At 45.6% G+C, this 24,840-nt stretch overlaps 1 protein-coding gene across 5 annotated transcripts; it reads right to left on the reverse strand.

Moving 5' to 3' along the window:
* Positions 1-444: 444 nt before the first annotated feature.
* On the reverse strand, positions 445-24,783 carry SLC31A1 (solute carrier family 31 member 1). Of its 5 annotated transcripts, XM_088664837.1 has the most exons (7): positions 24,673-24,725; positions 23,420-23,705; positions 20,786-20,956; positions 4,511-4,685; positions 3,598-3,670; positions 2,961-3,129; positions 445-1,503 (listed from the first exon to the last, which is right to left on the reverse strand). In XM_088664837.1, the coding sequence occupies exons 4-7, from the start codon at positions 4,640-4,642 to the stop codon at positions 1,302-1,304; spliced, it is 576 nt and encodes a 191-aa protein (XP_088520963.1). In that variant the 5' UTR covers positions 4,643-4,685; positions 20,786-20,956; positions 23,420-23,705; positions 24,673-24,725; the 3' UTR covers positions 445-1,301. The 5 variants fall into 5 exon arrangements, with proteins under 5 accessions (XP_088520963.1, XP_034968552.1, XP_060126594.1 ...); XM_035112661.3 differs by lacking the exon at positions 23,420-23,705 and having other exon boundaries at positions 24,673-24,783; XM_060270611.2 differs by lacking the exons at positions 23,420-23,705; positions 24,673-24,725 and adding an exon at positions 21,581-22,431.
* Positions 24,784-24,840: the final 57 nt, after the last annotated feature.

Below are 24,840 nucleotides of genomic sequence, written 5' to 3' on the forward strand. Positions count from 1 at the left end.
CTAGCTAGCTTGCTGCTTGAAAATGCAAACTGAGATGCCTACCTGTAAATGGATTAACGCAGGTGTGGGGAACCTTTGGCCCTTCAGATGCTGCTAAACTCTAACTTCCATCAGCCAATGGCTAGGGAGGATGATGGGAGTTGTAGTTCAACAACGTCTGGAGGGGGTAATAGGTATGTGTGCTCCCTGGCAACTCCTGTGCTGGTCTTTATCTTAAAGGGGCCAGGAAATAGACAAAAGCCATTGCAGAAATATAACAGGAGCGAAACCCACCCACTTACTCCTTCCACAATAAAGAATGACCGATGAATCGCTGGAGCAGAAACTGCCTAAAGATTTCCCAACCAGTCTGGTCTGAGGGAGTTCCAATCTTGTGGATCAATATGCAAACCGTTTGTATAAGACAGACACTCTCCCTACCCAAAAGTCGAAACAAAGCCAGTGTTTTGTTCCATCAGTTTATTTAAAATAGAACTTGCTACTTTGAAAACTGGTTTCATTTGCATTCATTTTTGCACATCCCACCGTTAAATCAGCAGGTCCCAGTTGCACACGAGCTATGTGTTGTTCCTAGAAGTTGGCCTATTACCCCTGGCTGATGTGTAGAGGCCCACTGCTGTTCTGGAAAGCAGGTGCTGCAGCAGTTCCCGGACCAGAGGCAACAGGCTGCCCAAAACCAGGGCAGCATAAACTGCTTGGCCTGGGGGTTTGGGAGAAGAGCACAATACTAGACTCAAACATTGAGGAAACAAGTGATCAAGAGCCTCCAAGAAAATGACACAGGCCTCTGTTATATTATCAGAAAGAAGTACTGGCATAATGACTGAGGCTCTCTGTACCTTTCTGCTACCACTGATTTGAGTATGGCCATCCACTTGCACCCTGTCCACCCCACCCCTGCAAAAAAAAAAGAGAGCATATGCTACTTAAAAGTATTATGAAAAGAACGTGGAATAATTTTCCTGTCAGCTTGCCAGCTATTTTCAATCATGGTACAGTCTAAAAACAAAAAAGTACAATCAAACACACTAATTTTATCTAGCATACAAAGCCAACCATTCTAAGCAGGCTATCTTAGCTGGCGATCAGCACTCTTTCCACCAGTCAGGAGCCCATGTTTATTGGGAAGGAGGGATAAATGGGGAGGGGGGGGAGAGAGGTGAGAGGCACAGGTTTCATCCCCAGAAAGTTGGGTGGGGGGGCATCATATGGGATGTTCTTGGCCTGGTTTCCAGTAAGACTGGGCTGCACCTGGTCCCTGCCAAAGGCTGTAGGGAAAGGCCTGGACCCGTTGTCTGGTGTTAATGGCAATGCTCCGTGATATCCACCACCACAGCCTTCTTCCAGCTGAAGAGGAAGTAGCCTGTCCCAGCGCCTGCTGCCACGGCAATGCAGAGGTAGCCATTGTAGGTCATGAAGATAAGCATAAGGAAGTAGCTGACCACCACCTGGACGATGTGCAGCGCGGTCTGGAAGAGGTGAGGGAAGCTCAGCATCTGTTGCCTGACCAATTAGAAAGAGAGAGAGAGAGAGAGGAAACATTCAGTACATGCTGGGTGGGTGGGCAAGGACTGACTACGAATGGCAGACTTTGGAACCAGAAAGGGATAAGATCTATAAATGACCTACAAACTGAAGGAACAAGGTGTAATAAGAAAGAATTAAACTGACACTTCTCTCACACATTTAGCATAGAATGGAGCCTGTCCCCCCTGCTGGAGAAGGAGCAGCCCACTTTGGTTCCTGACACAACAAGGCTGAAACCAACAGGGTGGAAGTTCAGCAGGAATAAATGTGAAGTCCTGCATTTAGGGACACACACACACAAAATCTGGTTGCAAGCATAGCATGTGGGAGACTGGAGTGGGTGCAGTGTACATGAAAAGGATCTAGGTGACTTGGTGGATCACAAGCTAAATTTAAAGGATGGTACAGAAACAACAACACTAGAGTAACGTAATCTTAGGCTGCAAAACATCCAGAACATGACAAATAGCGCTCATTCTATTCTGCATTGGTCAAGCCATGTTCTGGGTGCCAATTTTTAAGACACAAATTGACAAACTGGAGCATGCCCAGAGAAGGGCAGCCAGGATGGTAAGGTGTCTAGATACCAAGTATTATGAGGAATGGTTGAAAGAACTGGGAATGTTCAGCCTGAATTTGAGAAGATTAAGGAGAGGCATCATAGCCAACTTGATTCCTATGGCGGGAGTGGGCTTGATTCCTATTGCGCCAGAGGACAGGATGAGAACAAGAGTGGCATGGGAAACAGAGTGTAAGACTTGAGTTTGGGAGACCAGGGTTCAAATCCTCACTTAGTCACAATGCTAACTAGGTGACTATGGGTCAGTCACTGTCTCTCAGGGTTGTTGTGGGGAGGGAGAAGACCATGTATGCCAAACAAGATGAATTAGTGGACAGGAAGCAGGTATGGGGGTAAACGTTTGAGAGGGGTTGTATCCATTTAGGCTATACCCGAAGGAGACCGATTGAAATTAATGAGCCTAAGTTAGATGTGTCCATCAGTTTCAATGGGTGCTCTGAGTAGGATGGCTAACACTGGATATAACCTTGTGGAATAGTCTGCCTCAAGAGGTGGTGGACTTTTCTTTGTGGGTGGTATTTAAAACCATCTGCCAGGGATACTGAAGCTGCAACCTGCACCATGGACCCTGCTTTCTTTCATCTCTGATTCTACAGCAGCCTTCCCCAAACTGGTATCCTCCACAGATAATTTTGGACTCCTGTCTCCCATCAGACCCAGCCAGCATGACCCCAGTGGTCAGGTCTGATGGGAGATGTAGTCCAAAGCATATGGAGGGCACCGGGCTGAAAAAAAGCTGTTCTGTGAGATACCACAAGTATTGTGAGTTAGGTAAGAAAGGACCATGAACTGGCTATTCCCCTGTTGGGTTTCCCATGTTAAAGTCCCCTGTAGATGGAAAGAGCGTGCGTACCCAACTGTTTTGTGTGTCTCCATCAAGACTGTGCCATTTGGTCCAGGAACTGGCATGGAGTTGTAGCGGATGCTGACTTGCGACTTCCGAAGGAGGCTCTCTCGGGCAATCTTCAGGCCTTCGTAGAACATGGCCAGGAGGAAGATGGCCACAAATGCACCAGCCATTTCTAGCAGAGTGGGAAGGAGGAAAGTTCCTGGATCTATTCCGTGCTGAGATATCAGCACTCCAGTTAAGGTACAGTAAAAGTAAAGCACTCAAGTGATACTACAATCTGATTGGCTGAGGTTGTTACTTAGCAACATTGATTCCAGCATTAAGTTATTCAGAATGTGATATACCATTGAGCTATGGCCCATCCCCATTGTTAACATTTCCAAGGAGGTTTGGATAATGGAACAAGTCTTGATCTACCACACATAAATCAGTAAATCTAACAGTTCCCAAACTTTCTCCCCCATCTCCCCCACCTAAGAACCACTTGAAAATTGCTGGGGGTCTTGGCAGATTATTTGATGTTTTTTTTCCTGCCTGTTGCTGTATGTGGCCCAACATCCCCCACGCCTCCACCAGACTGTGGTTTGGGCAACAGATACTTTAACCCATCTCAGTGGCACCTAGTAAATCACTCACTCACCTCCAGCAGTGTTGATGACAAGCCCGGAAAACAGCAAAGGCACATTGTTATAACTAAAGTGGAAGGTCATATCCTGCACAAGAAACAAGGAGTCCATTTAATGCCACAATGCAGCTTTGTGAGTGGCAGGGTCTTTAGGCATCACAGTTTCAAACAGGTTGCATGGGACTAGAACCACAGAGACTGCAAATCCATTGGAGTGGCACCCTACTCACCCAGCCCCACCCCATTGCCTCCCTCTTTGCCAGCATGATCCAAGGGTGGTGAATGTGTGCATGTGAGAGAAGAGGGTCGTCAACATTTGCACTCTCCAGTCGCCATCTGCAGTCACCAGCTGAACTCCCAATTCATGAGATGGAAGGAGGCTCGTCTCAGAGAAACTTGCAGTTCCACTAAGGTTTGAAGACCCTCTGAAATTACCTGTCAATCGTTCAACATCATCCTGTTGTCAGGTGACCCAACTTCAAAGCTGACCTTCGTGTGGCTTGCTGCAAGTGCCAATTAGCAAGCCCTGCTTCAGGAAGGGATCACCTTCACCAAAAAGTCACCAATCAGGATGCCACAGGGCTTGCCGTTAGTGTTGATCAGCACTTTGCTTAAAGTTTGGTGGGGCCACAAACAGGCCATGTGAGTGGCAGTCGGCACCCACAGAGTTGAAGAGTCTAAGTGGGATGTGCGTGCTGTTGCTTCCCTCTGTCCTTCTGGACCTGGACAGCTTTTTAGTAGATCTGGTGATGTTGCTGATATACCCTACCATTCAGAAAGCAGGAGTCAAATCCTACTTTCTGCAAGGTTCAAGTGCACAAGCAGCACATCTCTGCCTGCCCTACACCTGACATCCAATGTGGAGGCCTGGCAGGCCAAATTTGTCACACAGCTTCTGCACCAGAGGTATTGCTTGAGCTCTACTCACCATCATCATCATTCCTCCGTCATGCATATGCCCCGATGATGTCATGGCATGATGGTGTGCGTGAGGATCTGGGGTGGGCGTTGTTGAGCTATTCATATCATGGCCCATGTGCGCCATGTGATGGTTGGACATTTTGATCCCCAAGGAACTAGAGGGCAGGGGATGCTGTAGAAGCCTGGAAGACACACACACAATAGAAGACATTAAGAAGAGAGTACCTCTAGCGGAAGAGGCATGCCTGTAGCTAATCTTAAGAAACTTGGCCCTTAGACCAAGCCTAGGGATATTCTACACAAACACTGGAATGTTCATTACTCTTTTAATTTTTTTCGGAAAACCAAGTTTCCAGACCTTATAAGGATATGGAAATCAGTTCTGGAAGATTGCGCAATGCAAGAATAGCTAACATGTATATGGAGAAGTACATTCATTAAAAGTGCTTTTTATTTATATTCCATCATTTCCCCTCTCTGCTCCATTGTATCTCACAACCACTCTGAGGTTAGGCTGAAAGCCGGCGAGTGGCCCAAAGTCACCTGCAGCAGTAGTCTTCAACCTTTACAGACCTGGGACCCAACTTCAACTCAAGCATGCATTTGGGGACCCATTTCTTTTTATCCCCCCCCCCATATATTTATATGGTGATGCTGCTACAGTCTACTTTAGATCAGACCATGAAGCAGTAGTGGCTCGGTTCGTGGGCTGGTTAAACGACCCTTGTGGGCCACTTGTGACCCATGGGCCTTATGTTGCCGACCCCTGACCTATACTATAATAGACAGAGCAGTACAAAGCTATCCCATTCACCTCTTCCAGCTGTGAAGGGCAACAAGCCCATGGAAGAGTCCCTTAGTAGCTTGGCAGAAGGAATTGGCATTTAAGAACTGGAGAAGGAAAGGGTGTCAGAGGGTAGTTAAAAGCATGTAGCAGGCCGGGAACTATTCCGTAATAATTTCCAAGGCTGCCCTAGACATAGTAGAGCAAACAGGAGACTGCCCCGCCAAACTCAGTCTGCCCTCTGCCAGCCCCAGCCTGCCTCGTTACTTACATCCAGCCCAGACTCCTCCTCTTAAGTCTCAGTGCTGCCCTTGTAGAACTCAGAAGGGGGGGAAAGGCTGGACTAAAACTCACTCTACCTATCACTGATTCAGGCTCCACCTACTGATATTCTTCATAACATTGGTCCACCAGGCCCAATGAGCATCCTCCTACACTACACAGAGGACAAAAGAGAACCTGGTCACCTTGTAGCCAGACCCACAATTCTATGACGCGACAGGGAGCAGGAATAAGCAAAAATGGACATGCTTTTTATCAAATCTCTGCTTGGGAACTGCAGGAGTTATCCACAAACATCTACAAAGATAACTTTGTTGCTGCAGGGTTTAATTGTGCTACAGACCTATTTTAAATTACATCAACTCAAAAGTCAAATGCATGGAAACTTTCCCCTCTAATTGGCAACTGGGCGTTTTATGGGGAACAGATCTCTACAGTCACATTAGGTGAAGGCGTTGTCCAGCAGCAGAAAAGGACATCGGCTGCCCCCAGCCATCTAGTCCCCATTGCCAGAGCAACAGCCTCCCCCATGTCTTCATAATTTAATGAGGCGGGAGATGGTTAAGTGCACAGAAGGTTGGACTGAAATCTTTTTAATCTCATTGCCACGGATAATCAAATAGTCTCCAGGGAAAGAGAGAGAAAAGGTGTAGCTGTTTCCACAGGAGGAAAAGTGATAAGAAATCCAAGCAAGGAGATGTTTAAACGTTTACCATATAGTGGTCCAAACTATATAGTAGTTTGGTACTATAAAGAAGGTACTTTACAGGTACTGTAAGGAAGCTAGTAATGATGGACACTGGACACAAACTCCTGCCTCCCCCCTTTTCTGAGTCAGGAAAACTCAGCTAGATAATGGGGTTTTATGGTTTATAATGCCATGGCACTTCCAAGGAGTAATGTATTTGGGGAGTGGTGCAGGAAGAGAGCCATGTCCTTGCTCAAAGAAGCTCACAGCCTAAATTTCAACAGAGAGGGAAGAAGGAAGTCAAGAATAACAAGGAATTAATATTATCAAAGTCTACCACACGTTGGCTTTGTTTCAATTAGGGATGAGGACTTTCAGGGAATAAAGCAGAAGACTGACTCCAAGGAAAGTTATGAAGGAAGAAATGGATTGGTGGTGCCAGCGATTTTATATGTGTAAACCAGGAATGGGGAACCAGATAGTGGGCATCCCACTATCTTCCTGAGTTTTCCTCTTGAGATATTTTGTGAACCGCTCTGAGACCTCCGTGTATAGGGTGGTGTATAAGTTGAATAAATAATAATAATAAAATATATGTTAGGCACCTGCCATCTGTACTTTCCAGAAACAATTGAAGACTGTTTGTTTTCATCTTTGTTTCAACAAGAGGAAAAGGTCTCTGCCTAGGTGTTCATCCTGTGTTGCTTTTAAACCTATACACAGTTGTTCTGCTGCTTTTAAAATTATTTAAAATGGTTTTAAGAATGTATCCACAAATCACCTTGCAACGTTAATCCACAGATTAATAACTCTTCATTAAGGTGATGGGGAGTCCAATAACATCAGGAGGGCCACAGAATCCCTATGCATGGGGCAAACCAAGAAGTCTCCCAAGGGAAGTAATAGTACCACTGTATTCTGCTCTGGTCAGACCTCACCTGGAGTACTGTGTCCAGTTCTGGGCACCACAGTTCAAGAAGGATACTGACAAGCTGGAACGTGTCCAGAGGAGGGCAACCAAAATGGTCAAAGGCCTGGAAAGGATGCCTTATGAGGAACGGCTTAGGGAGCTGGGTATGTTTAGCCTGGAGAAGAGAAGGTTAAGGGGTGATATGATAGCCATGTTCAAATATATTAAAGGATGTCATATGGAAGAGCGTGAAAGGTTGTTTTCTGCTGCTCCAGAGAAGTGGACACGGAGCAATGGATTCAAGCTACAAGAAAGAAGATTCCACCTAAACATTAGGAAGAACTTCCTGACAGTAAGAGCTGCTCGACCGTGGAACTTGCTCACAAGGAGTGTGGTGGAGTCTCATTCTTTGGAGGTCCTTACGCAGAGGCTTGACAGCCATCTGTCAGGAATGCTTTGATGGTGTTTCCTGCTTGGCAGGGGGTTGGACTGGATGGCCCTTGTGGTCTCTTCCAACTCTATGATTCTATGATTCTAGGGCAGAAACAAGGGTGGAAACTATGGTAAAAGGTTGGAATGTTACAGTATCCAACCCAGCTCTGAATGACTTTCGATATGGTAATGGCAGCAGCAGTAGTGAGGCCCTCAGTCCCACTACCCTCACAGGCATGCTTGGTACAAACGTGGGAGACGGCATCCTCGGTGTCTGCTCCCAGACTTTGGAACTCCCTCCCTAGAGAAGCTAGACTGGCTCTCTCCTTGTTGTCCTTCTGCCAGCAGGTGATGACCTTCTTGTTCCAACAGGCTTGGGGGAATTGACTGCTTTTAATGAAAGTCTGGCGCTGTGCTGTTTTTATTGCAATTCTTGATACGGTTTTAATAGATTTTATATATGTATACATTTTTAATTTTATGAATGTTTAGTTGTTTTTAATTACTGTCTTTTCTATGTTTTCAACCCTTCTTGTTTTTTATCTGTAAGTTGCCTTGCGTAACGTCAGGCAAAAAGGTGGGTATCAAATAAGAATATACAATAGTAAGTAACTTAAGGAAAGAGGCGAGAGCCTCTTTCCTGCCCCACAAACATGCCAAGGCCCACAGCTTACATAGCAATACCAGATGCTCAGAGGTTTTCCAGCCACTGCAAAAGGAGATCCCTGCACAACATAGCCAGTCAAGTGCAGAAGAAGAGCTACAGCCCCCAAAGCAAAGTGTGCGGTTCTTGACAGGAAGCCAGTGGCTCAGCCTGAAAGCACTTTATTGTCTGCCGCAGGCAGGACTTCCAAGCAGCCCGGGCAACCCAAGTGAATCCTGGCAGCTGAATCTCAGGGCAGGGAGGGGCTGCACCTCTCGACACTGTGTCTGCTCTGCACATTAGCATAAATGATGAAAAAGCATGAAGATCAAGAGCTGAATGTGTTCCAGTGCTAGGCAACCTCCCCCGCTACAAGCGCACACCATGTACTCACATGCATATTAAAGGGTTGTGTATAGCTCCAAGGTTGCAACTTTAAATATAGAAACTGGTCCTTGAATGGCTGTGGCCTGGTGCAGAGCACACGCTTTGCATGCAGAGGGTCTCATAGAGCTATTGAGCTTGAAGGAATCTCTACACTTCGTAAATGTAGTACTACATACAGGGAGTCTGATAGATGTCCATCAAACCTCCGCTTACACTCTGTCTCACTGCCCAACAGATTGTAACATCAGGGTTCTTCCTAATGTTTATGTCAGAGATGGGAAACTAGCCTACAGTACAGCTGTTATTGGACTACAATGCTCATCACCCCTGGTTACTGTCTGGGCTGGCAGGGGCTGGTGGAAACTGGAGACCAACACTACCCAGAGTGCCAGAGGTTTCCCATCCCCAGTCTAAATAATTTTTTCTTCCAATTTGAACCCACTTGCTCAGGTTTATTCTCTCTGAATTTTGTCAACATATAAGTGGTATTTTGCAGCCAATGTTTAACATGTCCCACTGAACTTTTTTTTTTTTAACTGAACCAAATTCGAGGTTCTGCTCCTTGTCCCATTTGGGAAAATCAGCTACAAAGGTACCCATGACAGGGCCTTTTCAACAGTGGCACCTCCCCACTTGGAGATTTGTCAAGCCACTTCTCTTTTTTCATTTATTGAAAACTTTGTTTCAATGGTGTTTTGGCTGTCGCTACATTAACTTCTTTTTTAGATTCAGTTTTACCTGCCTGAGTCTTAAAAGTATTCCTATTTTATGAAGATTATTTATGCTTTTACAACACAAATCCCATGCAAGTAAGCCCTAGGAGGCACAAGATTGCAGCCTCCTACCGTGTTTTCCCTTTTTTAAAGACACCGTCTTATAACTTTTTTTCCTCAAAAAACAACAACACACGGTGGCTTATTTTCAGGGAGTGTCTTTTTTTTTAAAGTGCTGGTACAACTGGGTCCCACTGGCCCAGGACGCTCGGCGCTCTCTTCCGTGCACATTATAAGCACCACACTTTAGCCAACTGAGCTATCCAGGTTTTACTGTCAACCAGGCTGGCAGCAGCTCTCCAGGATTTCAAACTTGGGGGTACCTGGGGGTTAAACCTGGGATCCTTCTGCATACAGAGCACAAGGTGCTCTGCCACTCTGTTATGGTCTTTTCCATTTTCTGCCTCTTCTATTCTCTCCCTTTCCCCTCCTACTCATCCTGAGTCAAGAGCTCTCCTTCCTTGGAGGCTTTTAAGCAGAGGCTGGATGGCCACCTGCCTTGGAGACAGATGTGCACACAGGGGGAGGGACTTTGTGAGGTGGATTTAAACCTCGTAGGATGCCGGAGCAGGAGGTACACACGAAGCTGCCCACTGTCATGTCAGTGTAGGTGGGACCGCGTTGGTCACAGTCGAAGCACTTGCGATTGGGGGGAGGCTGCTCATCTCCCTCCTGCTTCCATGGCTTCGGAGGCGGCCGGGTGTGTGCGCGCGCGGAGGTATAGCGGCTGCTCCCCGGGCTCTCTCACGCTGGCCGGGGAATGAGGAGGGAGGCAGTGACCCGTCCCGCTCCGAGACGCTTGTGAGAGAAGCACAAGGGGGACGAGGCTTGTGCCCACGCCCCTGGCGCACGCGCGCAACCCCAACCGACGGACCAACGGAGGGGAGGGATGAAAGGGGAGCAGGGGGAGGGGAGCGGCTTCGGCCCTCAGTGAGGAGGCCGGGGTGGCTGAATGACGAGACGAAGCAGAACCTTTTCTCTGTCCGGGGGGGGGGAGAGACGCGCGCGCAAACACACAGAGACGTGCACACACACACACACACAGAGGGAGAGAGAGAAAGACGCACAGGGAGAGAGAGAGACGTGCACACAGAGGGAGAGAGTACAGCTGCAGCGCTGACAAAGCACGAAGCAGCGCTGCACTTAGCACTTAGGGGAAGATGGCCGGGGAGGGGGGCTGCGGGGTCAAGGCAACGTGTGAAAGGGAGGGATGGCGAGGAAGAAGTGGGGAGTGAACTGATCGGGGCTTTAACATGCCCGCACGCGCAAAAGGGAGGCTCGGAATGTGGAGATCGGTTCTGGCTGCTTCTCTTAAAGTGTGCAAGCAACGAGCCTCTCTCTCTTTCCTCCTGCCGCTCGTGCCCTTGGTGCTCTGTGCAACGCTGCTTCACGCTTTGTCAGCACCGCCACTTCCGGGCACCGACCCGATCCGACAGGCTTCCTTCTCCTGCCGTGGCCGGCATTGCAGGAGCTGGGTCCTGCTGGCTTGTGCTCCATGCAGCACTGCTGCATGCTTTATCGGCACTGCAGCAGCCACCGCCGCTTCCGGGCACCGACCCGACCCGGCAGGCTTCCTCCTCCTGTTGCGGCCGGCATGCTGGGTCCCGCTAGCTGGTGCGGAAGTATGGCTTATTTTTGGGGTATGTCTTATAGTTCTCAAATGCTTAAAAACCCTGCCATTGCTTACTTTATGACTACGTATTTTAAAAGGGGAAACACGGTAGGGGAGTGAACCTCTGACTTTTCCTGCTACAGTCATACCTCAGTTTAAGTACACTTCGGTTTGAGTACTTTCAGTTTAAGTACTCCGCGGACCCATCTGGAACGGATTAATCCACTTTCCATTACTTTCAATAGGAAAGTTCGCTTTAGGTTAAGTACGCTTCAGGTTAAGTATGGACTTCCGGAACCAATTACACTCATACTTCGGGTTAAGTACGCTTCAGGTTGAGTACTCCGCTGACCCGTCTGGAACAGATGAATCCACTTTCCATAACTTTCAATAGGAAAGTTCACTTCAGGTTAAGTACGCTTCAGTTTAAGTACTCCGTGGACCGTCCGGAATGGATTAATCCACTTTCCATTACTTTTAATGGGAAAGTTCGCTTCAGGTTAAGAACGCTTCAGGTTAAGTAAGGACTTCCGGAACCAATTACAGTCATACCTCGGGTTAAGTACGCTTCAGGTTGAGTACTCCACGGACCCGTCTGGAACAGATTAATCCACTTTCCATTACTTTCAATGGGAAAGTTCGCTTCAGGTTAAGTACGCTTCAGGTTAAGTACAGACTTCCGGAACCAATTGTGTTTGTAAACCGAGGTACCACTGTAAAACCAAAAGCCTGAGCAAACAGGCTCAGCGCCCCAAAGCTGACAATGTTGGTACCAGGCCAAAACCAAATCAAATATCCAGTGGACAAAGTGTCCTGCCCAGATCTCACTCCTTCCTCAGGGCCAGCAGAATCAGAACAAGTTTTTTTAATTTAAAAAAGCCACCACCCCCCACATACACATATAGACATAAGAATTTTTGTTTTATCTTATACAGGATGTGTAAACCACCTAAAGCAACCCCACTTCAATAGCAAAACTGCAGGGGAGATTCAAAACCAGTTTTGTTGCACAGCCCATCAGCTGTTCAAAAGGAAAAAGTCCTACTGGGTCTAAGAAAACACTTGGGCGAGTCTAAGTAGGGCTTTGGATTTCAGCCAACAATGTGCAGTTGTAAAAATAGATTTGAACCAAAACCCTTAAGATTAAATAATAATAATAATTGAGTGGCTAACAAGCTTTACTGCAGCACACATCCAATAGTTAACAGCAAAACGGGGGGGGGGCCTCGTTTAATTTCATTGCACACAGGTGGTGTAGTGACAATAAAGGCTTATTTTAATTTCAAAATCTCTTAAATCAAAACACTACACTGCTAAGGAGATTATAGCACCAGGAAGCTTCCCTCCTCCAACATGTACCTGTTCAAGGAAGTACAAATCAAAATGACTTTCCTTCTTACCCAACACTTACAGATGCAGAGCACTTACAAATGTAGAATACAATATTTTTTAAAAATTCAACACTCACATATCCCTCTGCCCTTTAATCACTGCCCTCAGGTCTTCCCAGAAGAACAAGAGTTAAACATCACGCTTCTTGGGTTTCCATTGTGACCAGGTTGTTCAACAAACATGTAACCTTTCCCCTCCCCACCAGATCCCAGGTTTGGAAAAATAGCAGCCGTGCAATGAGGCAGATAACAAATGGTTTGCCACATTGGGATGTTCCCATCTTGCAGCAATTCCACATGAGCAGACAATGCTAGTTAGGAATGCTCTCCAGATTGTAGTGAGATACAGCTACTGTTTCTGGTGCTCTGATCCATCCCATAAGCAGACAGCATAGTCCACAGCTCAGACACACATACGTAAATTATTCCCCTTCTACCTCCCAGGACAAATGATATAAACTTCAAACAAATGCTGGGGAGCATCTAATTAGCCCTCTCTCCTTGTTAACCGGAACAAATTCCCTGCTACACATGCAGAGTTAGAAATAACAGCCAATACATACAGGTGAGACAGAAGCTGGCAGGTAAACACAGTGTTAGGGGTTCTTACCTCTGAGCCAAGCTTTTTTCAGACTAACCTTCTGCCTGCTAAAGAGAGATGAGGGACCCCAGAGCTGTTCATTCACACTCTCTCTTGCCAATTGCAATGGATACTCTTAATCTCAACATCATGAGACCAGAATGCTGCTCCCAGTTTATTCAATTTCCTGACATCCTTTTGCAAGTATTAACCACTTCATCTCCAAAGTAAATACCACCACATTTCAAGCCCTGAACCTCAGCAGTTTGCAAAAAGGAGTTGTTGAGGGGAAGAATATTCATGGAAAGAGCCACAACAGGATTTGATCCAAGTGTTTGCCCAGGCTGCCACAAATATTCAGAGAAATGGCAAGCAAAGAGCGGTTGCAATTTTATATCCAGACACATACAACTCATACGTTCAGTCTCCTCCTCTTCTCCTTTTAAACAAACAAACAAACAAACAAACAAACAAACAAACAAAGGACCTCATTATCTCGCTTCTTCTCCTTATCACTGCCTCTGTTTGGTTGTAAACCTTTGCTCTCTCTGTTTACCCTGCTCTTCCCTATACCCTCCCTGAGTTGCCTTATTTTTCAAATTTGGGTTGCAAACCAGGCTCACTTGGCAAACAAGCTGATTTATGGCTTATGATTTACTGGGTCTGTGACTGAATAATAAAATATGTATTGGTGGCTTACGACAACTTCGTAAGCCACCAATACATAGGTCTCCGAAGTTGCGCTCCGTGCCGGGGGGTGCAGGCGCGAGAGGCGGCGGCGGGGGACAGAGCAGAATCGCAGTGGGCGCTGTTTGACCCTGCCTGTCTTCCCCGAGCCAAGGGGAAGACAGGCAGGGGCAGCCGCCACACCGCCACGTTTCGGCTCCGTCCCCCCTGGCAAAGGAAGATTAGCTGTCAGTTTCCCGTGCTGACAGCTGATCTTCCTTTGCCGCTTTCTATGGCCGCACTTCGTAAGACGAAGCAGCGGTCATAGAAAATTTTGCTGTCTTACGAATGCCTCGCACAACGCAAAACTCTTTCGTCTAGCAAGTTTTTTGTTGTGTGAGGCATTCGTAAAGCGAGGCACCACTGTAATTGGACAGTACAGAAGCATGACCTTGTGAGTCATTTCTTATAGCGGCACACTACTTTTATTAGGCCTTTTATATGTGTGCATGCACATTTATGCAGCTAGAGACCAAGTTCCATGGGCAGGAAGTTGAAGCTAGCCACCCTATTGGCTACTCCAAAAGCTTGAAATCAGCTGCCAGCGCAGAAAGTATTTATGATGGGACAATTATCACAGCAACAACATACTTGACAGGCAAGTCACACCCAGCTGCATTGAAACATCTAGAGGTCTACGTTCACCGGAGGTACAGGTTTTACAACTTATCCTGCCAGTGAGGTTATCTTTAAGCTTTAAAAAGAAGTTAATACTATTAGGATCATGTTTCTGCATGTTTATAATCATGAAGTTGATAAGGATTTTGCTCAGTCGTGTTTGTTTTGTTTAATGTCTCTCCCACACTCCAATCCCACAGTTGAAAATTTTGCTATTTTTAGCACAGATTCAAGTATTTGGAGAGCACTGCCTCTACTCCTGGGAACCTGAGGTCAGGGGTCAGAACACAGAAGCTCATGAGTGTTCAGAGGTAGCTTATAGCTTCTCTAATGTGTGATGCAGCTCAGATTCAATTCTGGAGATAACAGTCTCCCACACTGTATCTGAAGAAGTGTGCATGCACACGAAAGCTCATACCAAAATATAAACTTAGTTGGTCTTTAAGGTGCTACTGAAGGAATTTTTTTATTTTGCTTCGACTCAGACCAACATGGCTACCTACCTGTAACCATCCCACACAACTGTTTTTCTCACTTAATCCTTCTAGAGCTGAGATGAGGGACCTGTGATTCAACAATATGGGATGATCATGAGAGTTATGGTCCAATATGTGGAGAACCAGAGGTTCTCGCACCTCTGCTCTGGAAAATCAGATCAAGGTCCACCTGGTTGAGACCTCCTCATCTAACAGTATCCAAATAGGTATTCCAAAGCTCACAAGTAGTGACTGGAGACAACAATGCATCCCCAAATCCCCTTTTTATTCTCCATATAATGCTTTCCTGGCAATGTGGCTCACAACCTTAAAAAGACAACAAAGACTGAAGTGGCCTCAATCCCAATATTAACCCCTAATTTCTTTCAAACCTCAAAGGCAACTGGTCTATATATTACTGCAATTAGCTCATTGTCAGTAAATAATTCCTCCTCCTCTCCCAGGTGGATGAAAATTAGTACATCCTACAGCAGTGTTCCCCAGACAGCAAAAAAATACTGTTGTGTTTTCTTCCGATCTAAGACACAACCAATCTAAGACACAGCAGAAGCTCCTCCTCCTCATCTGCTCACATTGGAAGAGGTAGAGGATTCAGACATTATAGTGCAGCACCACATACTCTACTCTCCAAACAATGAGCAAGCACTGTAGCAAACTTTCCTGACCTAGCCCAGGGGATCATTGAGGGTAGACTGCTGCATTCACTCTTCCCATTTGGAAAGAAGCAGCATAGACCAGGCAGGAAGAATGAGGACAGAAAGGAACAATATCTGACTTCTTGAAACCAAAAGAGGACAGGCTTTTCAGGCCACACACCAAGACGTTCTGCACCAAAGAGTGTGCTTAGCATTTGAGAGAAACATAGGACTTACTTATACAAAGTCAGAACATTGGTCCAGCTAGCTTAGTATTGTCTAGACTTGACTAGCAGAAGGCTCCCCAGACTCTTGGACTGATGTCTCTCTGAGCCCTACCTGAAGATGCCTGCTACTGAGCTACAGCCCTTCCTCAGACAGGTCTCCTCCCAGAGAGGAGCTTGTGTAAGGTGCAAGGTGGATCCAGGTAAACAATAAAGCCATGCCAACCACACTACAGGGCAAAGAGCAATATTGTAAGAGATTCAAACCCCTCTTCCCTCAGCAGATCATCACTATTATTTCCTGTTATTTACAGTTATTGAAGCAGGTCCATTGCCCATGCTGACCCCAAAAAAGATGGTAAACCTGCTTACAGTGGGGTTCTGCCAAAAGTCACTGCAGCATCAGAAGAAAACAGGAGTAATGGTTTTGGTCCCCTCACCCAAAAGAAGCGCCGCAACCCTTTGGCTACAGGCAACTGTTGTGCAACTTTGAACTCTGGAACAGCACCTAACTTTGTCTTGGCATGATAAGGCCAGTGGGCTGGCAGATTAGAGCCTTTGACGTAAGTCCATTGCTTGCTGGGGCAGGTGTCTGTGGGGGCCAACAGCCAGGAGCAGTGAATACTGCCAGTGAAATCTGGATGGAGGAACACATAACGGAAGATAGTGTGTACTGACAGTTTACAGAAAAGTCAGAAACATAAGGAGAAGTGTGGCAAGGTGGGAGAAATGAGGCATTAAGTTTCATTCAGAGTTGAATGGCAATGTACCCCCACAGCATCTTATACACTTTGTACAGCAAGAACATAGGACTGAGCCAGACCATTGGTCCATCTAGCTAAATACTGTCTACCCTGAGTGGCAGTGGCTCTCCAGGGGTTTAGGCAGAACTCTCTCCTAACCTTAACTTGGAGGAGCTGCTGGAGATTGAACCTGGGATTTTCTGCATGCAAAGCCAATGCTCTCCCACTCAGTTATGGCCCTTTCCTGTGTTGTAAAGATTCAGCACACAGCCAAATGTATGTAAACCCACTCTTTATTTTAGTATAGCACCTAGCAATTGTAGGCATCATCGGGTATCAAAACCAGGAAGGACCTCAGCCAAATGGAACAATGAGCAGTTTGGTTTGTGTTAGGTGGGTCCTTCTCATCCCCTAGAAAGAACAGCAGACAGGCAGACTCTGTATTTTGGAAGATTATTCAATCTGCCAAAATACATATTGTGGGTACGGAGCTCTGGGATGGGGGGGTAGCCCTGTTTAGGGAAGTTTTTAATCTGTGATATTTTAATGTGTGTTGGAAGCCGCCCAGAGTGGCGGGGGAGACCCGGCCAGATGGGCAGGGTATAAATAAAATATTATTATTATTATTATTATTATTATTATTATTCAAAGGTTATTGTCTTTGAACATTACCCTCAATCAGGTGAGCAGCTGATTGGAGGAGGGCTGGGCGGGAGGGAAGATATAGTGGTAGCTAGGCCATGTTGTGACAACATGCTGTGCATTTGGTCATAAGAAAGATATTGAAGTTGTCAAAGATAAAGAATTGCATACAGTATATGGCACAGCCGGTGGGAAATGCAGCTCGCCCTTCCCACTAGGAATCCAAGCTACGTGGTCCCCAGAGGACTCATAGTTCAATGTAAGAGCTGATTTTTCGCATGCAGGAATTCCCAGGTTAAGAGGGATATCAGGTAGATGGGAAAGACCACTACCTGAGGTCTACCAGAGCCTGCTGCCAATGAGCACAGGGAAAGACTGAACTCTTGTTTGGCGTCAGAACAAGAAAGGTTTGCAAGTTCCAATAATCTAGTTTCCTGGCTTTCTTAAACATGTAATGCTTTTCAAGAAATCCTGAATAGGCCAGCAGGGGTTGGGGGCTTCCTTTCTCCCCATCTGCTTCCCCATTTCACAGCTGGCAGGAGACCAGCTTTCCACCCCTGCCAACAATCCCTCAACAGATCAAAGTTTCCACACAGCCGCTTTCAATGGCACTGACATGCAGCATCCAGACCCACTGTGTATACCTGGAGGATAATTATTAACTCCCCAAAGCTGCTTCAGCTTCACAGTCTCTTCTTCGAAGCCATCACCCCCACGGAGGAGACAAGCTCATTCTGATAGAGATATTTGGGGAGGTGGCAACAGAAGCAAAAAGAGGGGGTGCAACTAACCAAAACCAAGTCAGCCTGCTTCCTCAATGTACCACTATTTCTAGCAATTAAAGATTCTGTATGACATGTGATTAAGCACTGCTAGCCTAGAAAGTCATATGACCCAAACCACAGACTACTCTAGATTAAGAAAAAAACAGTTTTCTGTATGGAAGCCTCCATACAGGCATGGGTAAATGACACTGACAAGGGACAAGAAGAGATCAACTTTAAGGCACATGAATATAGGCATGTGACGCACATTTGTGAGTGACTCTCTGTATGGGTCGCTTGTGGGATTTGCAACTGTTTTCTAGCTGTGGACCCTATGTTCAAGTAACACCCACTCTGAGGAGAGGTGCCAAGATTTTACAATGAGAAGAGAATCATTCCTCTGGAGTCAAGGCAAGCCTTTTCGTATTATCACTGTGTACTCTCAAGGTTTTCTCCCACCCTACTGCCAAGTAAATTAACTACTGAACAGACTAGGGGTGTTCAGAAGGTGGATTGGAATCTACTAGTAGATCTCTGAGTAACTTGCAGTTGTTCGACGAGGTGTTTTGTTTTGTTTAACAAACAACTATTCTTTCCATAAGAATAAGCTGCTGAAATGAAAAAAGCTGAAGGCTAACCAGGAGGACTGTGAGCTCAGTTCAGTTCTTGTACTGAGAACAAATCCCTAGGTTCAAAATGCACTTAGACACATGCCCTTTAAATCTTGTGTATCTTTTGCATCTGACTCTGGTTGATAGATCCTGAGATTGTGGGGGAAAAGAAAAGAAAGAAAAAACCAAGAGGGGAGGACATTCACCTAAGTTTTATTCAGAATAGACCCATTGAAATTAATGAAATTAGGTCCATTAATTTCAATAGCTCTACTCTGAGTTTAATTAAGTTTAACTTTAATTCACACCACCCAATCCAACAAACATGAAGTCAATTCTGGGGTAAGCAGACTAGTCAGCACAAATTAAGACTGTCCCTTCTTATCAGAAACAGGCCTGCTTTAGATGCCACTGCAAGAAAATTAAAATGTTTAAGCAGCAAAAAGCAGAAGCACCTAGGCTAATTACCATGGTTTATCCTCTATGAAGCTTTACATGGTCTGTGACCATAGTATTTCATAGAATTGTAGAGTTGGGAGGTACCTCAAGGGTCATCTAGTCCAACCCCTTGCAATGCAAGAATCTCAACTAAAGTAGGGCTGCCATATGTCCAGGAATTGTTCATAAAATGGTGTCTGGACATTTTTTTGCAGAATCGGCAAAATGTCTGGGAAAACCTGGACGTATGTCAAGTTGGGCTATTAAAAAAACCTCTTAAAAAATCTAAGAAACGCCCCCCAAAAGAGAGATGTTCCCAAAAAAAGCTCAGCAACTTTGATTCAAAGAAAAAAAACAACTCAACAACTCTGTCCAGATTTTTACCATTGGGAATATGGCAACCCTAAGTAAAGCATCTAGCATCCATGACAGATGGTCATCCAACCTATGCTTAAAAATTTCCAAGGAAGAAGAGTCCACAACCTCCCCAGTGTGTCTGTTCCACTGTTGAACAGCTCTTACAGTCAGAAAGTTATTCCTGATGTTGGAATCTCCTTAAGCCACTGGTTCAAGTCCTACCCTCCAGACCAGGCATCCCTAAACTTCGGCCCTCCAGATGTTTTGGACTACAATTCCCATCTTCCCCAACCACTGGTCCTGTTGGCTTGGGATCATGGGAGTTGTAGGCCAAAACATCTAGAGGGCCGCAGTTTGGGGGTGCCTGCTCCAGACCATAAAACAAGCTTGCTCCGTCTTCCATATGACAGTCCTTGGGATATTTGAATATGGCTATCACATCTCTAAGTTTCCTCTTTTCCAAGCTAAATATACCCAGCTCCTTCCAACTGTTCCCCCGAAGTCTTTGTTTCCAGACCCTTAATCATCTTGGTTGCCTTCCTCTGCACATGTTCCAGCCTGTCAATATACTGAGTGTGGTCTGACTAAGGCAGAATGGGGCTGTTGCTTCCCTTGATCTGGACACTATATTTCTGTTGATGCAGTCTAGAATTGCATTAGCTTTTTCGTTGCTGCATCACACTGTTGACTTATGTTAAGCTTGTGGTTCACTAAGACCTTTTCACAAGTGTCTCCGATCTTTTATTTGTGAATCTGGTTCTTCCCACCTAAGTGCAGAACCCTGCATTTGTCCCTATTGAAATTCATTTTGTTAGTTTGGGTCCAGTTCTCCAATCTGTTAAGGTCATCTTGAATCTATTAGCTACCTGTCCCATTTGGTGTTATCTGCCAATTTAATGAGCATCCCCATCAATTCCTTCACCCAAGTAATTTTTAAAGACATTGAATAACAGCGGACCCAGGAGAGAACCCTTTGGTACCCCACTTGTCACATTTTTCCAGGATGATGATTAGTGAGCACTCTTTGGGTTCGGTCAGTGAACCAGTCAACAGTTACCTCATCCAGCCTACATTTTACCACCTTCTTTGCAATAATATCATGGGGAACTGTCAAAAGCCTTACTGAACTCAACTTCCGAGGAGGAATGATGGCAGACTAGTTATCAGCTGCTGACACTCCTTTCAGCACAGATCATGATGACGTGATTAAAGCCAACCAAGGCGTATTGACAAAAAACCCTTTTGAGATAAGGGGGTCAGGGATAAACCTCTCATAAAATATTCATCACACTGGGAACAAAGAGGTTTTGGGAGGTGGAGAACTGTCTTGAGGAGTAACATTAATGAAGTCCACACACTGCATAATAGATCTTGAATTAGGCCACTAGGTCGGCAATACCTCCTTCTTTTAACTATTCACGAAACTAGAAGAACAAATTGGATTCTCTATCTATTTGCCAGCTAATTAGTGTCCAGAAAAATAAATGAACTGCTGGAAGATAAACAAGCATTAACTAACAAGCTAAAATAGACCAAAAAGCTTACCTTAACTATGGATGGCTTCAAAAGTTTACAACTGAAGAGATAGCTCTTATCCTGTGTAAAATTTACAATCTATACCATCTGTAATTCTCCGTTGCTTGTGTGCTCAGCCCTGCTCCTGAACACCTAAGCATAAGCTCCAACTCCTGGCAGCAGATTGATGATTTCTGTACACTGCCAAGAAAGAAAAGAAATGGACTGTTTAGTCAATAGGAATACCACCTTTAAGAACTCCAGGGACATGGGCAGGTACATAGTAAAAGGAGGAAAGTTGCCCTCATGTTGATATTTATTTTGTGCCCTCTTCTCATGAAAACACTCTCGATCTGGCAAATACACAGTCCAAGGTCAAATGGATAGCACAGTGACTGGAATCAAACAGCTAGAACAGGGCAATGTGGTTTCTGGGATTTTTTTTTTAAAAAAAACAGTGTACGTGCTCTAACAAAGGTGTGAAGAACCTTTGCCCCACCCCCAGAGGTTGCTGAAGTACAACTCCCATTATTATTGTTCATTGTGCATGCTTGCTAGGGCTGATGGGAATGCAGCAACATCTGGAGGACCAAAGGTTCCCCCACCCCTGCATCTGGGGTGTGCTTGCTTCCTACATCAGGGCAAGGAGTCAGACGTGCTCTTGTGAGTGAGTTAAGTCTGAGGCCTTCTTCTGACATTAGAGCTGCAGAGGGGTAGAAATAATTACTCCCTCCCCAGTCCCAAACATGGTCAGAAGCCTACAGCTTACTTTAGCTCTGCACTTGCTGGGTGTGAACAGAGAGCCAAAACAAACCTCTGTCTTACCTTTCTGGCTCTGAGCTGGAGGAAGATGATGCAGGTACAGAGACAGGGAAAGATACCACACCCTTGCATCTTTGTCCTTCATCTTGCACTGTGTTGCAGTGCAGCAGACCCTTTGTAGCAAGGGCATGTTCTGGTGACCACAAATTGTGAATTGGCTACCCAGGCCACACAAACTTTACAAGCTTGTTATAAGACATTGAAGAAAAATCAGCAATGCTTCTGTTCGCTGATTCCTGGAACTTTCTTGAAATGTAGGCTTCAGCTGCAAACATTACTGGAGCAGTGTATGGGAATGAAAGGCACACCACTTGTTCAATGCAAGAATTAACCTCAAGAGATGATCCCAGAGCTGGATTATTTTCTATGACATGCCATGGGTGTTTAGAGTAAGATGCATCACCAAACCTTTTAAATCCCACATTATTGGCTACACCAGCTCAGTTTCCTCTTCAGCTATTTGTCCGATCTAACCAATATCTTTTAGGATTTGAATGAGTACAAAGAATTTGAATCTGCTGTTTCTGGTGATGCAGTTTTCAAAGACACAATTGACAGGGAAAATACAGCTGGCTTATAAACTCTCAAGTTTCAAATCACATTTTGAGAAGGACTCTTATTACAGAAAGTTTTTTTTTTTACAAAGTTAATCTCCAAGAGTGTAAAAGCCTTTTTCAAATCAGTTCTTAATTCTTCTGGGAGACGTGCCTAGCCAACTCTCCACACAAAGGCATTCTAAACCAGGAGATCCTGGACAACAGCCCAGAAATGGAACCTGAGGCACAGAAGAAAATAACTAAGGGTGCATTTCTGGGCAGAATGAATTAGACTACACCAGCAAAAAATGTTTCCTACTCCTTAGTAGTCAGCAGCACTCATGACAGTTCAAGCCTGAGAAGCTCTAGGTGCCACCTTCACACTTCTTGGAGCCTGGGAAACCAGATGCCTGGAATACTTATCCACCTACCCCTGTCCGCCTATCTAGGAAGTGCCCTACAACACTGCCACCTCCAAAGCAAGGGTGGCAAAAAACATTTCACACAAGCCACTAGACATAGAAAAGCACTAGAGCCAAAAGCACTAGGAAAGCACTAGACATATCAAGAGATCCAACGCACCCTGGTCACCATTTGTTTCAGCTCCTGCCATCGGGACGGAGATATAGAACTATGCAGGCAAGAACGAGCCGTCTCAGGAACAGTTTCTTCTCTAGAGCGATTTTGGCCTTAAATGGAAAGCCTGGACTTTGAAGTCATCTTATTTTACTTGTTATTTGTATTATATTTACTGATTTTAATTAGGTTTTGTAATTTTGGATTATGCGGAATGCTTTATCTGAGTGGATGTAGCAACCGAGTAATTTTGTTGTTCCCACAAGGGGACAATGACAATAAAGATATCTTATCTTATCACTCCTATACAATACAGATTTATTGATTTATTTGTATTTTGAGCCTGTTTGTCTTCCAAACCAGCAAACACTTCTTCACCAGCTTGGAAACTGAGATTCTTTCTAGCCCAGTCTTGAAAAACCTAAAAAGAAAAATCCCTCAAGAAACTGTTTGGACATAAAAGAACTAGAGAGTTACATCGCTTCCTAGAATTGCACTTTGGAAGGCCTGCTGGTCATAAATACACACTTCCCCATTCCCATATAACATTAACCTCTAGTCCAGCTAGCTCAACATTCTCTACTACCACTCTCCTTTCTCATTTGGCCTCTGTCTCTCGCCTATCATTCACTCTCATGTTCTTTTCCTTAACCCACCTCTTCATCCTGTCACCCATTCCCGTTCAGTCCCCCAACACTTTACAAATCCCATTTAAATACAACACACTCACACACAAACAATAATGGCTTTCAGAGGCAAGCAACAGCTACTAGCCATGATGCCTATGTCTTCCCTCCACTGTTGGAGGCAGTCTGCCTCTGAATATGAGCTGCTAGGATTCACAAGTGGGGAGCACTGTTGTTGAACTCAGCTCCTGCCTGCAGGCTTTCCATGAGGACATCCATCTGGTTGGCCTCTGTCAGCACCGAAAGCTGGATTAGATAGGCCTTTGGCTTGATGCAGCAACGGAGTTCTTCTGCCCATCTTCTGCTTTCACCCATCCTTGCTCTTCTTCGCTGAATTAATTTTATTTTTATTTATTATTCCACAGTTATTAGTGACATTTTTGCATTCAGGTACAGTACCTCAAAGCAACTTCACAGTAAAACAACTGAGGCTGTGAACACACTACATTGTTAAAGCACACAATTCCCTCTCATCACAAAAGAATGTTGGGAACAGTAGTCTGTAAAGGGTTTGGGGAACTTGAAGGGGGGAAATGTGATTTAAATGTATGTTGCATTTGCAACCAGGTTGCACAAATGCCACACATTTAAAACACATTCCCCACAAAGAACCCTGGGCACTACTTTAGTTTAACGGTGCTTGGAACTGTAGCCTAGTGAGGGGTACACTACGATTTCCAGGGTTCTTTGGGGGAAAGACACATGCTTTAAACGCATGGTGTGTATGCAGCCAGCCTGGGAACTCAAGTTTAAGGGTGCTGGGAAATGTAGCTCCATGAGGAACAAACTACAATTCCCAGGATCCTTTGGGGGAGGGAAGCATGTGCTTTGAATGTTACTTAAGTGTACTGTGTGGCACATGCACCCAAAGGTTATGAAATCAGACGAAAGCAATAATAAACAAGAACTAAAATGCCACATCGGAATACAACGGCACTTCCCACCTCCCGAGCCCCAGCCTCCCGCCTTTCCCGCCCTCGTCTCTCCTGCCCTCTGCCTCCCCCTCGGAATCCTGCCCTTCTTCACCCCCGTTTCATTCCTCCTTTTCACCCTCAGGCTCCCTCCGTTCCCCTTGCTCCTCTGCCACTTAGGATTTATTAATCATTCTTGAGGTAACGATGATATTTGTTTTATTATTTTTCACGGTTACCATATAGATAGAGGAACACATAAAATTGGAGTTGTTTCCAGTTATCTTCGCTCCCTGCCTCCTCGTCCACCTCCCTCAGCCTTCCCCCCGGATGAGGCGCCGGCACCGGCACCCGCCTCGTATTCGCTCCCTGCGCTCGCCGCCTACCTGCTCCTTCTTCGCCTTTTCCTCCTTCCCTCGACCTCCTCAGACGTGTCCCTTCTTCGCCCGGCGAGCGGAGGCGCCACCTCACTGGCCAGCATCGAGCGAGCGTCACACGCCCTCCCGCCTCCCTCTCCCAGAAACCAGCTTCCCATTGGTCCAGCCGTGTCCCCC

The sequence above is a fragment of the Zootoca vivipara genome, chromosome Z2 (assembly GCF_965207765.1).
Source record: "Zootoca vivipara chromosome Z2, rZooViv2.hap1.1, whole genome shotgun sequence".
Taxonomy (NCBI): Eukaryota; Metazoa; Chordata; class Lepidosauria; order Squamata; family Lacertidae; genus Zootoca; species Zootoca vivipara.